Here is a 17,015-nt window from a genome sequence, read left to right as displayed (position 1 = left end):
AGCGGCTTGGGATCCAAAAGGTCCTGAGTTCAAGCCCCGTTGGGCCACTGAATTAATTCACCAGGGGGTTGACTCAGCCTGTCATCCTTCCGAGGTCTGCAAAATGAGTACCAGTGTACTGGGCTGGTGTATACCCTGGTTAAAATAGGTGTACCATATCCCTGTGTCGTAAGAGGCGACCAGGGTTGCGTCAGGAAGGGCATCCGGCGTAAAACATGTGCCAAATCACTATGCGGATCATACGGATGATCCGCTGTGGTGACCCCTAACAGGAGTAGCCGAAGGAAGAAGATATATATATATATATATATATATATATATATATATATATATATATATATATATATATATATATATATATATATATATATATATATATATATATATATATATATATATATATATATATATATATATATACATATATATACATATATATACATATACATATACATATACATATACATATACATATACATATACATATACATATACATATATATATACATATATATATATATATATGTATATATATATATATATATATATACCGCAAACCGGACTCAAGGTGGGCTTTTTTGAGTAATTGCTTCCTTCTTGCCACCCTACCCTACAGACCAGACTTGGTCCTCCAGTTTGGAGGGATGTCCTGATCTAGGCAGGATCTTGGTTGTACCATGCCCCTTCCACTTCTTGTTGATTGTCTTGACTGTGCTCCAAGGAAAATTCAAGGTCTTTGAAACCTTTTTCTTTTTTACCCATCCCCTGATCTGTGTCTTGCTGCAACTTTATCCCAGAGGTCTTTTGAAAGCTCCTTGGGACTCATGGTTGAGTCTTTGCTGTGAAAATCACTACCCAGCAGAAGAAACTTCCAGGAACAGCTGATTTTATTCTGAAATAGTCAGAATTGCTACAATTTAACACAGATGGAGGCCAATTAACTTGGTGTGTGATTTTGAAGGTGATTGGTTACACCTGTGTTAATTTACAATTGCTATTATAAAGGAGGGTGAACACTTATCAAACCAAGATATACTAGTTTTGTATTTGTAATTAATTTTCTGAAATTTGTCGAATTTGTTTTTCACTTTGAAGTTGTGGGTTACGATGTGAAACTTGAAGGGCACTTGGTAGAGCACATACCGCCGCCACGTAATTCCTGATCCATGAGAACATATCGGGCCCATGACATTTTAAAAATATCGTGCTCTTCAGTTCTACATCGTTTTTGGCCTTATCTCTCAATGGTGAAGAATCACCTTAAAAATTCAATATTTATCGTAACCTGATCTTGATTCGGATCTTCACCAGATCAATTCTTCCTTGTCACACCCAGCTTGTCCACCAAGTTTCATCCGAATCCGTCCACAACTTTTTGAGACACATGCTATATATTAGTTTCACCCTATCTCTCAATGGTGAAGAATCACTTTTTAAAAAACAATAAAAAGAGCAATCAGAGATTGCAAACCCTCGCCAGGACTTCTTATGAGTGGTGTATTTTTGTGCATTTTAGAGTAAATCCAATACGGCTGCAAAACCATGTGACACTTTTGTTCCTCATGGTAGGTGGTAATATGTGTGAAGTTTTGCCTTGATCTTTTCAACCATTTCAAAGATTTATGAAGGTTTTATGTTTTTTTTATTCTTAAACAATATAGCTGCCGAATCACGTGACCGATGACGTCCACAATTTTTTTGCGGACCAATTTATCCCAAGATAACCCTCAAAGATTTTTATACTCATCGGATGTAGCGTTCTTCATGTGCAATTATGAGTCATAAAAATACCACACTCATTCCCCATAAGGAGTACTTTCGATGTGCCACTTGTACACTTTTTTTTGAGTCCCATCTCAATGGTGATGAATCACTTAACAAATTATTGTAGCCGGATCCGGATATTCACCAAAATCTAATCAGTTCGTCCTCGTACCACACCGAGCCTGTCCACAAAATTTCATCCGGATCCATCCACAACTTTTTGAGATATCCTGCACACACACAAACAAACAAACAAACAGACAGAAAGGGGTGAAAACAACCTCCTTCACCTTCGGTGGGGGAGGTAAAAAGCCTGATTCAATGCAATTTAATTCCAGGCAATAAGGTGAAATTTTAAAGGGAGTAGACTTTCTATAATTGCTGTATATTTGTTGGCTTATTGCAATCATCTGACCTTTGCATAATATTTTTCTGTGCAAATACATTTTGTGATGCTTATCAGATTTGTTCATGTGGACTTGGTGAGTTTAATTATCATGGTCTGTGGTCAAGATGTCACTTTCTGAAATTCAATACCTTGCAGTGCCATGCACAATAATGGTGAGGTTTTGATATTGTACAGATATCAAATGCTCATCACATTGGTGTTTAATTAAAGAAGCAGCTAAATAATATCTGAACATTCTACCACTGTTCACCTTTTCAAAGCTGTTTTTTTTCCTTCAGGTGAAGATGTGTATCCCTCTGAAATTCAAATGAACTGTGGTTATGGAGTTCAGATGGTTCAAGGTGTTGTACGTGTCTATAGTTGCCGGGAAACCATGGACAAGTATGTGACGGTGCTTTCCTTGAGTTTTTAAGTCTGCAAGTCGTGCATTAAGGGGATCTTGTTCCCATTTGCAGAAAGCTTGACAAGAATGGCTAATCAACCTTCCCACTCTGCTTAGTGTTTTAAATGCAGTAGCTCTACCAATGACATACAAAGTGAAAGGCAGAAGCACATGAACATTTTTCCTGTCTCAAGGTGGGACCAGGGACAGCCTGCAAATCCCATCTTAAGGCACTGTCACACCTTTACGATTTAGCCAGCATATGCCGACTTATGAAAACTTTGTCTAAAACGCTGGCACACGTAGAATACGTTATGGGTAAGTTTTGTATACGTTAAGAGCACGCTGAAAAACACTGCCATACGTCGTAGTACGCTGGCTTTCATCGTTGTACTTTGCAGTTTTCCTCAAATTTTAGTATGCTTTAAATTTTACGACATATGCCAGCGTATAACTCACACGTTCCGCTATGCTGCCATAAGTTGTAGGCACGTTATGTGATCGTTGACACACGTTACTTGTAAGTTACTCATAAGTCGAAACACGTCGAGGTAATGATTAGCGTACCCGAAACTTATAACCTATGAGTAACGTGTTGTAGGCACGTTACACGATCGTTGACACACGTCGAGGCACGTTACGCGATCGTTGACACACGTCGAGGCACGTTACTTGTAAGTTACTCATAAGTCGAAACACGTTTGAGGTCATGCTTAGCGTACCCAAAACTTATTTCTAACATATGAGTAACGTGCTTTGAACTTATGTGTAACGTACCTCCAACGCATATTGACATATGTAGATTTATTTGATTGACGTCTTCCGGACGACCACAGAACTTCCTGAACGTGTTTCTAATTTACAGCTACCATATAATGGCGTATTGGCAGCGTTTAAAAAAAACAATAACTTCTGATATTTCGTCACGTGCCGTTACGTCACGTCCGATTGCCTCTTCAGTTTGCTCATGTCTTATTCTTAGTTCCTCCTCTGTGAATATTTTCTGTTTGAGGATATTGTCACGTCGACGTCGAAACTTAGAAACAAACGTCCGAATATATTTTCAAATTCGTGATAGACTAAAAAAAATAAAAACAACAACAACTTCAGATATTTCATCACGTGCCTTCATGGAGCCAAGGAGAAAATAAGAAAATGTGCCTTGACGGAGAGAATAAGTTTCGGGTATGCTAAACATTACCTCGACGTGTTTCGACTTATGAGTAACTTACAAGGAACTTGTGTCGACGTGTATCAACGATCGCATATCGTGCCTACAACTTATTCCCAGCGTAGCGGAACGTGTGAGCCATACGGCGAGTATGTCGTAAAATTTTCAGCATGCTTGAAATTTCACGACGTACGAGACGTACCACGAGATAGGACAGCAAACTTCATCATTTTTCAGCGTGCTCTTAACGTATACACAACATACCCATAACGTATTCGACGTGTGCCAGCTTGGTTCAGCAAATTTTTCAAAGGTCGGCAGACGCTGGCTAAATCGTCAAGGTGTAGCTGCGTAGTTGACACTTTCAATTTTCAGGCGGTTATGATTTAAATCGGCGTGCGGCAGCCTTTTAACAGGCTATGCCACGAATTCGTCGGCGATACGTGCAGTGCGCTATGCCTAAGTTAAACTATCGTTGGGCATAGGTTGTGAACGCCGACAACAGGCTAAGCATTCATTGGTATTAGTTATCTATAAGACAACGAAACGTTCTGTGCCTGTTACTAATATGTTATGCATACGAGCAACATGTTATGAATACGACCAAAACTTTTTTTAAAACATCAAAATTTCAGCGTACGCCGTTTTACATACATTTTTATGCATTGCCATTGCTGGCTAAATCGTCAAGGTGTGACAGCGCCTTTACCCAGCTTGAATATGCTTCGCATGTCAGATTTTTTCCCATTTAATGGATAAGCATGGCTTGATATTAAAGTAAATAATCATTTCATTATTTATTCCCTCTCCTCTCCACTGATGCAATGATAACATCCTTGTCTCTCTTGGGGTTATTTACTTTGCTTTTTTTATTAATTTTTTTTCTCTTATTTTTCATTTGATACATGTTGCTTACTTCCTCTCCCAATATGGGACTTTCAAAATGATGTTTGAATGCTAAATGAGGACTTCTGCACATGTGCTGTGTGTGTTTACAGTTTTTCGGTTCTGCTCGCCGGGCACTTTCAACCTGCCGTTACCAGCACAAAATGTGTAATTCAAATCGTCTTTTTTAACACGATTTTCAGCATTTGAACGATGGCAATTTCAAAATGGTTCACTGTAATTGTGTTCCTGAATTCAACTTGGACTCATGAGAAATGTCCGTGGACGAGAGGAGTTGGGTTGGTAACATTTCCTGTTGATGCAATTGGCTAATGGCCGTGGTCACACTCACACACACACACACACACACACACACACACACACACACACACACACACACACACGCACACGCACACGCACACGCGCACGCACGCACGCACGCACGCACGCACACACACACACACACAATTCTCCTTTCACCAATCAATGCAAAAATCAACTATTTTTTTTGGGGCCCTGGAACCAAACAAAAAAATATGTATTTAGAACTGCACTCACAGCCAATGCACCTCCCATTCCCATTCCCTCCCTCCACTCCACTGAACATGATTATTAGTAATTATAATTATTTTCAACTTATCCTGTGCATCAACAAGCCCCAGATATGACCTTCCCGTTGGTGTTAAGAAGCATGAAGGTTTGGTTATAACACACACATTATCAAGTAACCTTCAGCATTTCACGGGCTTGCATCATCAAAAGTTTTTGCATTCCAAACTGTGATATATCAACTTTTTGGACGAGTTGATGGGGAAGTTTTCCAACTGCTTTGTTGCGCAGAGGCACACCCCATTCTCGCAGGCATGCTTAAAAGTCCATTTTTTATGTTGTTGGTTTTTTTTGTTGTTGTTTTTTGTATTCACCGTCAAGGCTTGTGGAAGAGCAAACACAGAAATGCACAACAAGAGGAACGAGAGAGGGAAAACTTGTATGAAAAGTCCTTCAAATGTTTGTGGTTTGTCAGTCCTGCAAAGTCAGGGAAAGTCCTGCAAAGTCAGTATTCATCACCTCCGCCACCGAAAGTGAAGTTGGTTGTGTTTTCACCCCGTCTCTGTCTGTTTGTTTGTTTGTTTCTCTGTTTGTGTGCAGGATATCTCAAAAAGTTGTGGACGGATTCGTACGAAACTTGGTGGACAGGTTGAGGGTATGACCACAGCAAATTGATTCGATTTTGGTGAAAATCCGGATTTGCATACGAAAATTATTTGATTTTTAAAGTTATTCTTCACCATTGAGAGATCGGACCAGAAACTATATATAGCATGATAGCTCAAAAATGTATCGGGCCCGATATGTTCTCGTGGATCAGGCATTACTTGGTTAAGGGATGTGCTCTACCAAGTGCCCTTCTTGTTAATGTTATGATAATAAAATGCTGCACCAACAAACTGGAAATAATCTTCCCAGCGAGCCTGGTGTTGGCTCAGTGGTTAGGGTGGCGGCTTGGGATCCTAGGGTCCTGAGTTCTAGCCCCGTCGGCCGCTGAATTAATACACCAGGGGGTTGACTCAGCCTGTCATCCTTCCGAGGTCGGCGAAATGAGTACCAGTTCCAGTGTGTGTACTGGTAGAGGGGCACTGCATCAGCGACACAGTCGCGCTTCAAGAAATGATAGCTACCCCGGCAGCTAAGCTGCCTGCCATACGACCACCACCATCTTCCCAGCACAGAACGTACAACAAGAGGAGCATGAGACGAGTGGGGGGAGAGGGAAGGAAAAAAACTGTGGAACAGAGACATGAGATCTGTGGAAGGGAGATGGATGGGGTGGGGTACACAGGGTAAACCAAATGAACACTACAGGGACTTTCAGGAAGGAAAGCAAGGAATTTGAAGGAAGTGGGTTTGGGGTGGATTAACAGGGGTAGAAAAGATCATGGTTTTGAATGGGGGAAGATGAGAGATGGTGGTGAGCTGTTTTGAAGACCTGGAGGGAAGAATGCGATTGAAGAAAGTGTGAGAGTTTGTATCAAAGATGGGGGGGAAAGAGGAATGAATGAGTGAAGGTGAGCAGTGATTATTGATTTTGGTAGTTTTCCCAAAAAGCGGTTACTGGCAGACCTTGAGCACCTGCGGAAACATGGAGGGCGGGGGGGGGGACGACAAATCTCGGAGCGGGGGAGATGAGGCCAGAGAGGAGACTGTTGAAGACAGACCACCAACCTGCCTGTGGTGAGAGACCCAAAGATTCATCAGCCACATCGTAGGAGATAACAATGATTCTAAATGCCTTAGTTTCCACAGCCTGAAGCCGAGTTCCCCTCATGGAAGGCATTTCCAACTCACGACAATCTCGGTTCCTTCCACAAAGCTCGGAACACAAGTGTGTGTCTACCCTCAGGATTGCCAGGAAAAAGATGGACCAGACACCACCTTTCTAATCTCAAGTCCGAACTCTAAAACCTGTCTCCCTCCTCCAAATCCTGATGGCATCTAGTTAAGTCTGTTTCTGGTGTATGTTCCCCTTCATCCCCTCCCTTACCTCAAATGGCTACATGCAAAAAGGCTGAATTCCTAAACTCTGTGTTTGCTTCTACATCTTGTGTCCCAAATCCATCGCTTTCTGTACCCACCTTGCCCAGTTGCACCCAGCTGTTCCCGGACTCTGTTATTTTCTCCCGACAAGGTAGAAAATTTCCTTCGAAAACTTGACCCTGATTCTGCAACTGGTCCTGATGGCATCGGCCCATGTGTCCTTAAAACCCGCTTTGCTGCTCTTGCTCACCCTCTCTCTGTTATATTCACCCTCTCATTTGCTCAAGGTAAATCTGCCATCTGCTTGGATATCAGCAAACATTACCGCTCTGCATAAAAAATGTGCAAAAGCAGATCCCTGCAATTACAGACCAATCAGCCTTCTCCCAATCAGCAAGGTTATGGAATCCATCGCTTCCAACATCAAATCCTTCCTTTTCTCCAATGGCCGGATTTTCAGTCATCAATTTGGATTCAGACCAGGTCAATCTACCCTGGACTTGCTGCTTCTGCTTTCACAACACTGATGGAGGTCCCCAATTCCAGACATGAGATCAGAGCCATCTCCCGAGACATATCGCGGGCTTTTGATATGATCTGCCACCTGTATGTAATCCACCCCAAACGCACCTCCTAATTTTCTGCTTTCCTTCCTTAAAGTCCCTGTAATGTCCATCTTGTTTGCCCTGTGTATCCTGCCTCATCCCTCAACCTTCCACAGATCTCCTCATGTCTCTGTTCCCCACTGTTTTGTGCTTCCCCTCTCCTGCCCCTCTTGCCTCTTGCTCCCTTTGTTGTATGTTCTGTGTTAGCTCTTAAATGAGCCTCGATTGTATACAAAAAATAAACTTCCACAATGCTTTCAGGAATGTGATTAAATCAGAAATTTAGGCAGGAGCTAATTCATATACTGCTTTACAAGTTATCAGCACCAAGTGTTTGCTCTTAAATAACTATTTGTATTCTTTATACTTTAAGAATAGCTCGAGAGAAAACGAAGAAAAGTAGGCCTCAACATTTTGGGAAGCATGCTCCACCCAACGACAGGAGGAAGTAATTGGTACGAATGAGTTGCATAGCTTATAAGAACTCCCTCCTTCCCCCCTCCGGTCCCCACCCCCTGTTGGTTGGTTATTATGTGTTGCTGATTGGCCATTGTGGTCTTGCTCATCATGGTCCATTGTCTCCGGTGCATTTGATAGTTAGGATTGTAGGTGTCTGCGTGTTAATGAGGGAGAGTCACATATCGCTAATTGGTGGCCTGTTTTCTTTGGGTGCCATGTGGTGTCGTTGCATCTCCATAACTTCTATGTTTCTCCTTGTGTGCCAATTGTTAACGGGTGTGAGAAGTTTGCTGTCTGACCACAGGTGTGATGTATGTCCAAGGAAGGGGAGAATAACACACTCTATCTTACAGTGTTTGTTCACAAGCTTTTGGTGGTTTCGTGATTATATTGTGGGTGGGATAACCATTGAATTTAAGGGCAGTCATGATGTGGCTTAGTTCGCGATGCAGATTATACTTGTCGCTGTTAGTATAGGTGCGACGAACAAGGGTGCTGCTCATGGACTGGATAGTTGAAGGATGATGAAAAGAGCACCAGTTGAGGTCGTGGTCAGTGTGCGTTTGCTCCTGTATACTTTGTGAGATAGCTTGCCATAAGGAGACTTGTTAATGAGGATGTCAAGAAAAGATATCGACTGTTGTTGCTTGATTTCTTTGGTGAATTTAATGATGCAGTGCTGATTGTTGAGGTGCTGAAGAAAAGTAGTGAGATTTCTCTTGTGTTGTTGCCAAATACCAAACATGTCATCTGCATAACGTAGCCAGAGCTCGGTTGAAATGGTGCCGAGAGGAGGGCTGGGCACTCGATCTTCCATGAAGAGGTTTTGCTACTATGGGTAATGGTTGAGAACCCATAGCCATGCCATGCCTTTTTGTTGGCAGAGCGAGTCTCGCCATTTGAAATGTATAGAATGGAGACACGTAATGAGGTCATAAATTTGATCTGGTGATAAACCGGTACATTCCTGAAGGGTGGAGGAGTCTTGTTGACGATGTTTGATGATGGAGCAAGTCTCCGGAACACAAATGCTGGTAGAAAGTGAATCTACGTCAAAACTATGAGTGTGACAGAAGGTATAATGTCAAATTGCTAAGCAAGCTGATTTGAAATGTTTTGAGTTTATAATGTGGTGAGTCTTGTGCCCCCCCCCCCCGCCCCCGAAAATGTTTTGTGTAACATCCTTTCATGTGCAGGGGATCAGAATTGCCAATTCAGTATCCAGATCTGCGCCAATTTATCTTCAACATGAACCTGCTGATGGCGCTAATTGCCAACGGTCCAGTGTGAGTAAAATCTGAAATTTGAATTTGTCCATCAATCGCATTCTTCTTATTGACAGGATGATCATTGAGCTTCTCTTTAAAATTCTTCTCGGTCATTTCCCTTTTCACCATAGAATACTCTCTTTATTCTACTCTTCACAGCAAGTCATTCTGCTATCGCCGACTCCAGTTCCTCTCCTCAAAGTTCCAGATGCATGTGCTGCTCAACGATATGAAGGAGCTCGCTGCGCAGAAACAAGTTCCTCATCGAGATTTTTACAACATTCGCAAGGTATATGACAATGAAGTGGCATATTTCAACTCGAGGATCTCACACCATCTTCACTTCTCTCACTTATTACCAATATTATAAATGCAAATGAGTCCACTGTACGTGCATGAAAACATTCCCGTCCTTGTCTGCCACCCCCACCCCCCCCCCGTACTTTCCTCGCTTTCACGCGTCGCTGTCCGTCCTCGCCTCGCTGCCTCCCCCCAATCCTTGTTTGCCTCGCCCCCCCCTCACCCGTTACTGTTTGCCTTGCTGCCCCCCACCCGTCCCCTTTTGCCTCGCTGCCCCTCCCCCACTTGTCCCCGTTTGCCTCGCTGCCACCCCCCATCCTTGCCCGTTCACCCCACCCCCCCCCATGCTTTCTTCGATGCCCTGAAAATTTGCATTGGGACATAAATAGTTGATGCAGTTGAATTACTGATTGTTAAAGAAGACCTCCCACTTGCCTCATTTTGGGTGGATGATTTTAATGTTTTAAGTTAAATTTGTTCAAGCATCAAAACATGATGTCGTCCAGTGTTTAAATGCATGGGAGTTCAAATCCAATTGCTTTTTTTGTACTCCTTCTCAAACATTAATAAAATTCAGGAATGTATCGTTGTGGAGGTCATGTCGGACAATCTGCCTCGGTGCCGGATTGAAGGGCTAATCGCACCTTCACCTATCTCAATTTGGTTCATCCGAGGTCGATCGAGCGACATGATGAATTCCTCCTCCACACGGGGCCACTCAAAATGGCAATTTAGAGTGCTTTAAGCTTGATTGCTAAACATCCCGTCAAATCTGTCTTTTATCGGACTTGTAAAACCAAATGGTTTTGTGATTGTGCTGAATCAATCAATCAACTCAATCAAGAACAGTTCAATCTTGTGTATTCCAGAAAAGGGGAAGAGAGAACTGGGAAGACGTTTAAAAAATCTTTATGCACATCTCCATTTATACTTTGAAGGATGCGCCCTGGGTTTCTTACAGACATAAGAGCATTAACAACATAAGTATTAATGGACCCACAGGCCCACCACAGGAGAAAGACCCGAAGAAGTGACAGGATTGGAAAATACCCGTTATGACCCACTCAGGCGCCATAAACTTCCTTTCGTAGTCTGGCCTGGCGCGGCCAGGGGTCCAGCACACACCCGTTCTCTTGCAGGCGAGAGGTGGAAACACGATCTCTCTCGGGCTCTGGGAGATCGACGGTTCAAACACTGGCCGAGTCATACCAAAGACTTTATAAATGGCATGTTCCGCTTCCTTGCTTGGCTCTCAGCATTTAAATGGATAAGAGCACAGACAATCCCCATAGGTGGGTATCCATTGGGAGGAGGAAATTCCTCCCTCGGAAATGGCTTGCTGAATGTGGTGAGAAAAGAGTTGTGCGTGCGTGCTCTCCACTACGAGCTTTGGATCCTGTATAAAAGAAAAAGAAAAATGCTTCCTCGAATCGCTGAAAATAGCAAATCGCTGAAGATGCCCTTCTATGTTGAAGACAGAATGTTGAGCTCCAGATGGAACTTTTGTTGGTGAAAATTTGCAGAATGATTCGACGTTGAATATTCCAAATTGGGAATTCAATGCAAATCCCACTCCCCCTAACTATATTCCCTCCAATAAGGGCTCTTTATCATCTTTTTGATACATGTCAGTCCAATGTTTCACATGAGGCTTTGGTTGGGACAGTGTATCGATTATGAGCCAGGGTCCCCATCTGAGGGAGGCGTCCGGCACAGTCCTACGCACGGCATCGATTCAGAGGGTCACCCAATAACTCCTGCAGTGCGACCCTCGTCAAATGCCGCTCTCTCGACACAATCGTGGGTACCCTGTGCCGAATTACTCCTTTGCGTCTTGTGTATCCCTCCACTCTGTTTCCTCACAACCTCTGGTGTATATTTTGCCACCTGTTCTCTTTCTCTCATACCCCATGGCCCGATGTATGCAGGTTGATACCCACATCCATGCCTCATCCTGTATGAATCAGAAACATTTATTGCGCTTCATTAAACGCACCATGAAGCAAGATTGGAATGAAGTGGTACATCAGGAAGCTGATGGGAGCCTGCATACACTGTCAAAGGTTTTCACTGACTTGCAGCTCTCAGCCTATGACCTCAGTGTGGATGTGTTGGACGTTCACGCGGTACGTATTTATGGCAGCCACCATAAATGGGAATGTGGAGTAACAATTACATCCCTAATTCAGATGGAAAAAAACAAAATAGTTGTACCAAGTTGATTCAGTCAGGTTTCACTATCCATGTTGCCAAAAGTTTCAAAATCTGGTGGCTCTGAAGACTTTACAAATTGCCTTGTGCTTCATTAAATGTATTGTGAAGGAAGCTTCAAATTGAGTGGTACATCATTTTAAATATTGAGACTAACAGTTCGTACCTCCCTTTTGTGGTTGTGTTGCTTTTGTGATGTTTTTATTATTATTATTATTTTTTGTCAGGATCGGAACACTTTTCATCGCTTTGACAAGTTCAACGCAAAGTACAACCCTGTTGGGCAGTCCATTCTTCGTGAGATATTCATTAAAACGGACAACCACGTTGAAGGTCGATACTTTGCGCACATTGTAAAGGTGATTGTTATATTTTTTTAACTTTAATCACAAAGGTTATGCACATTTTTGTTTTATTATTATTATTTTTTTCCCAAAGATAAATCTCAGAAGAGTAAAATTAGCCAAAAGAAAGAAATGAAGAAGTGGAGGAATGGAAAGTAAAAATAAAATGAACAACGATAAAGATGTCCCACTTATAACTAAGCATTTATGCTGGGTGCCATCTCACACCACCCGTTTCAATGATTGTGATGATGCCATCCCATGCCACCTTTGCGATAACTGTTTTTTTTTGTTCTTTGTTTGTTTTTTTTTCTTTTCATTTTTATCAAACTACAGTATATTCATCACAGCTGGTCCATCCCAAGAACTGCCAATTTAACTGTGAGCAGTGATTTATATATGGGTGCTTTCAAATCTGCCAGCGATGGGGAATAAAGTTTGATGACTGATGTCATAGTTCACATCGTTTGGCAGCCATGTTGGAACGACGGAAATTGTTTTAAGGTATTTTTCTCTGGAACCACTTCACTGGTTTATGTGAAACTTGAAGTATATCATCCACTACCCATGTGGAGAAAGGTGTGATCACAATGACATCATTAAGTCACATGGTTTGGCAGCCATTTTGTTGAGAAGGGGAAAAAAAAACCTTTAAAATTTTTCTCTGAAACCACATAACCGATGTTTTACTTAACATGCTTTTATCGCCATGCATACTCTGATTATACCTAAAGTATTGCATCAATTGGTCCAGCGGTTTGACAGGTTTTCTTTTCTTATCTTTTTTTTTTATGTTTTTGCTTCCATCCAATATGGCTGCCTGATTTTATGGCATATAACATTTTAGTTATCAACCTTTATTTGTCATGGTTCATCGATCGATCATAAATATGAAGTTTTGCGTCGATCCGTAAAACGGTTTTGGAGAACAGTATTTTAAAAGAATCTGTTTTTCAGTCCAACACGGCACTCAACCACATGGCCTATGACGTCATCAATTTAAAACCAAACTCACACTGGGTAGTCTATCACATATGGAGTACGGTATTACTCCATATAGAGGGATCGTATGGGAATAAAATGGCTGCCCATTCAAATGTGTACACAATGATCTCCTTAAGAGTGAAGTCATAAGCATTTAAAAGCCATAACTTTTATTATCCAGCGTTTTTCTGAATTACCAAGACTTAAAAGGATACCAGACTGCATCGCTAAAGTACCACAACAAGAGATCTCTCAATCACCAATTTGTACTTCTTCTTGGTCGCCTCTAAAAACAATGTAAAACTGTCGCCCGACCTCCCTCAACAACTGCTGAAGCCATGATGGTGGTTCCAGTTTGAGAAAGCTACTTTGTCTCTGGGCTGGTGCATGCAACCCAAAATTTAAACACAAATAAAACGTTAATCGTGTATTAAAACGATTTAATCCACACCAAAATAACAAAGAATATATATATATATATATATATATATATATATATATATATATATATATATATATATATATATATATATATATATATATATATATATATATATATATATATATAACGTTGAAAATAAATAGAACACTCATATCATGTGAAAAGTATCATTGTCGTGAGCTTGAGATCATGTGACCGGTGCCATTTTCGTTCGCATCACTTGGCTGACTTGCGTCGTGGATCAAGGTGGGTTTGAACGCAACCCAGATTGAAAAAGCCAAATAAATGTTAAAATGCCATTTTGTTCCACAATAAACTTCTCCAATCTGTTACGAGAGTGTTGTGGAAACATGTTTCACAGGTATTATTATACAGTGCCAATAGAAAGTCTACACCCTTTCAAAATTTTCACCTTTGTTGCCTTGTTTGTAGCCTGTAAATGAATTGCATTAAATCAGCATTTTTCCACCTTTATTTACACATCGTAACCCACAACTTCCAAGTGAAAACAAATTCTAAAATTTCAGAAAATCAATTAAAAATACAAAACTACATATATATATATATATATATATATATATATATATATATATATATATATATATATATATATATATATATATATATATATATATATATATATATATATATATATATACTGTTACGAATAAGCCTGGTGTTGGCGCAGTGGTTAGGGCAGCGGCTTGGGATCCAAAAGGTCCTGAGTTCAAGCCCCGTTGGGCCACTGAGTTAATACACCAGGGGTTGACTCAGCCTGTCATCCTTCCGAGGTCGGCGAAATGAGTACCAGTGTACTGGGCCGGTGTATACCCCGGTTAAAATAGGTGTACCATATCCCTGTGTCGTAAGAGGCGACCAGGGTTGTCAGGAAGGACATCCGGCATAAAACATGTGCCAAATCACTATGCGGATCATGCGGATGATCCGCTGTGGCGCCCCGAACGGGAGCAGCCGAAAGAAGAAGAAGAAGATATATATTGTTACGAATCTCCACCCGCCCGGCGTGGGAGTGACCACGTTAACTAATAACGGCCGCTCGTCCACCAAACTGACAATTCAGTCTTAACTTTCTGGAACAACGCCAGAAACCAGTCAAGGGTGGGTTCTTAATCCCACCATGGACCAGTCCGTATTCTACCCGCGCGCAACAGGGTCAATCGCCGAATATCGATATACCTAAGTATTCGCGTGGGTAACCTACCGAGGGACCGTACCTCGGCGAAGGCCTGTTTGGACATGAACCGCTTAAGCGGTTCGGTCCGTTCTGGGATAGCCGAGCAGGTATTATCGCCAGACCTCACCGGACCCGATTCTATTATCGGTATTCAAAAACCCACTCGTATTCCGAAAGCAGGATAGCAGTTCAATTTGGGGGAAAAAAGACACGACGAATGGGTTAACATTCACACATGCACATATACAGCCATGCAATCAATGGGGGAAGGGGACAAGACACAAGCAAGGTAAAAACACTACAATCGACTATGGTTTACCATGTACATTCACTTAACAGGTTTTACTTACGGACTCGGCGCCACATCATGCATTCAAAGAAAAACCCCAGGAAAATGACCCCCTCAAAGACAAGGGAGTCAGACTGGGCCCGTGGGCCTTGATAATGTGGGGCCTTGGTGACCAAAAGGGCCCCACGAGACCGTTGCAGGTTATCTGCACCCTCGTGGTGCCTTGATGGGGCGAGTCGCGACGTCCCGTCCCCACGGCAGCAAGCATAACCGCAGTTGCGCCCAGGCCTTACCAAGCAGCAGGCGAGCTCTCTCCGGCTCTCCCCACACTCACGCGCGACACAGCAGCGCTGCGCCTCCAGCCCACGTCTCTCTCGCGACGCCCGGACCTCCACCGACCGACCGCTCCAAGCTCCTGACGCAGACACGAGCCCAGATCTTCACGCAGCTCTGGTAGAAGCAGCCCAGGTCCTTCCGCGGCGTCCAGCAGCAGCGACAACTCCAGTGGCAGCGACAACTCCAGCGACAACGACAACTCCAGCGACAGCGACAACTCCAGCAACAAGAAAGAGACTCAGCAGCGACCGAGAGACATCCAACAATGCTCGAGAGAGAGAACGAACGCTCTGTGCGTCCTTTTTATTACCCCCACTCCGCCCCACCGCTCTCGCCCCGCCCTCCTTCCAGAACATGCGGGAACCTTCTCAGAGGAAGTGTTTTCCCGCCAAATCGGGGATGCTCCCTCGCCGCTGTATTTGTCTTCTTCCACAGCAGGGTGGAATTCACCGTGGAGACGCCATTCGTCCGGGGAAGGGGGGAACGGGGGCCGCCTGCTTTCCCTTGACGAAGGCCAGGCCTCTGGCAACCGTTGCCGAGGTGGAAACGCAGTGGTGTGGGTTGTGGTTAAGGTGGTTGTGTGAAGCGGTTGGTCCAAAATAACAATAGTAAAGAAAAACTGCAACCTGAAGATTCACAGCCCTGTCCACACGGATAATACCCATGAAACGACGGTGGGGAAATCCAACTGAACACGGACTTATCGGCATAACTAACGACCTTTTATGGTGTTCTGCGAATTTCCACAGCCGTAACAATATCTTGGTTGGATTAGTGTCCATTCCCCCCCCCCCTTTTATAATAGCAATTGTAAATTCACCGAGGTGTAACCATTGCCTTCAAAATCACACACCAAGTTAATTGACCTCCACCTGTGTTAAATTGTAGTGATTCTGATCATTTCAGAATAAAATCAGCTGTTCCTGTCAGTTTCCTCTGCTTGGTAGTGCATTTCACAGCAAAGACTCAACCATGATATCTAAGAAGCTTTCAAAAGACCGCTGGGATAACGTTGTGGAAAGGCTCAGATCAGGGGATGGGTATAAACATACGTCATGCCTTGAATATCCCTTGAACCACAGTCAAGATGATCATCAAGAAGTGGAAGGCGTAAAGTACCTCCAAGATAAGGCCATCCCTCAAAACTGGATGACCAAGCAAGGAGGAGACCGATCTGAGAGGCCAATGGCAGCATTTAAACTTTAAAGGCATCATTTGTGGCAAAGACTGGTCACTGTGTGCATGTGACAGCAATATCCCAAGCACTCCACAAGGCAGGCCTGGATGGTAGGGTAGCAAGAAGGAAGCCATTACTCAAAAAAGCCCACCTTGAGTCCTGTTTGAAGGATGCAAATACCACTCCGGAGAGTCTGAAGCCATGTGGCAAAATGTTTTGTGGTCTGACAAAACAAAGATGGAACTTTTTGGCCGAATTG

General features: G+C 42.9%; 1 protein-coding gene across 4 annotated transcripts in view; it reads left to right on the top strand.

The window, feature by feature from the left end:
* Positions 1–17,015, top strand: part of LOC147012590 (AMP deaminase 2-like) — a 79,653-nt gene that overhangs the window by 38,118 nt on the left and 24,520 nt on the right. For all 4 annotated transcript variants that reach the window (XM_085853598.1, XM_085853596.1, XM_085853599.1 and 1 more), the window contains 5 exons: positions 2,452–2,554; positions 9,407–9,496; positions 9,638–9,767; positions 11,707–11,904; positions 12,217–12,348. In XM_085853598.1, the coding sequence (XP_085709724.1) occupies positions 2,452–2,554; positions 9,407–9,496; positions 9,638–9,767; positions 11,707–11,904; positions 12,217–12,348 (653 nt within the window). The remainder of the gene's footprint in view (positions 1–2,451; positions 2,555–9,406; positions 9,497–9,637; positions 9,768–11,706; positions 11,905–12,216; positions 12,349–17,015) is intronic.

This window comes from Eptatretus burgeri, chromosome 14, assembly GCF_056783735.1.
Source record: "Eptatretus burgeri isolate ZD-2024b chromosome 14, Ebu_testis_v1, whole genome shotgun sequence".
Classification (NCBI taxonomy): Eukaryota; Metazoa; Chordata; class Myxini; order Myxiniformes; family Myxinidae; genus Eptatretus; species Eptatretus burgeri.
Note: the sequence above shows the minus strand (reverse complement) of the source record. Positions and strands in the feature narration are given on the sequence as shown.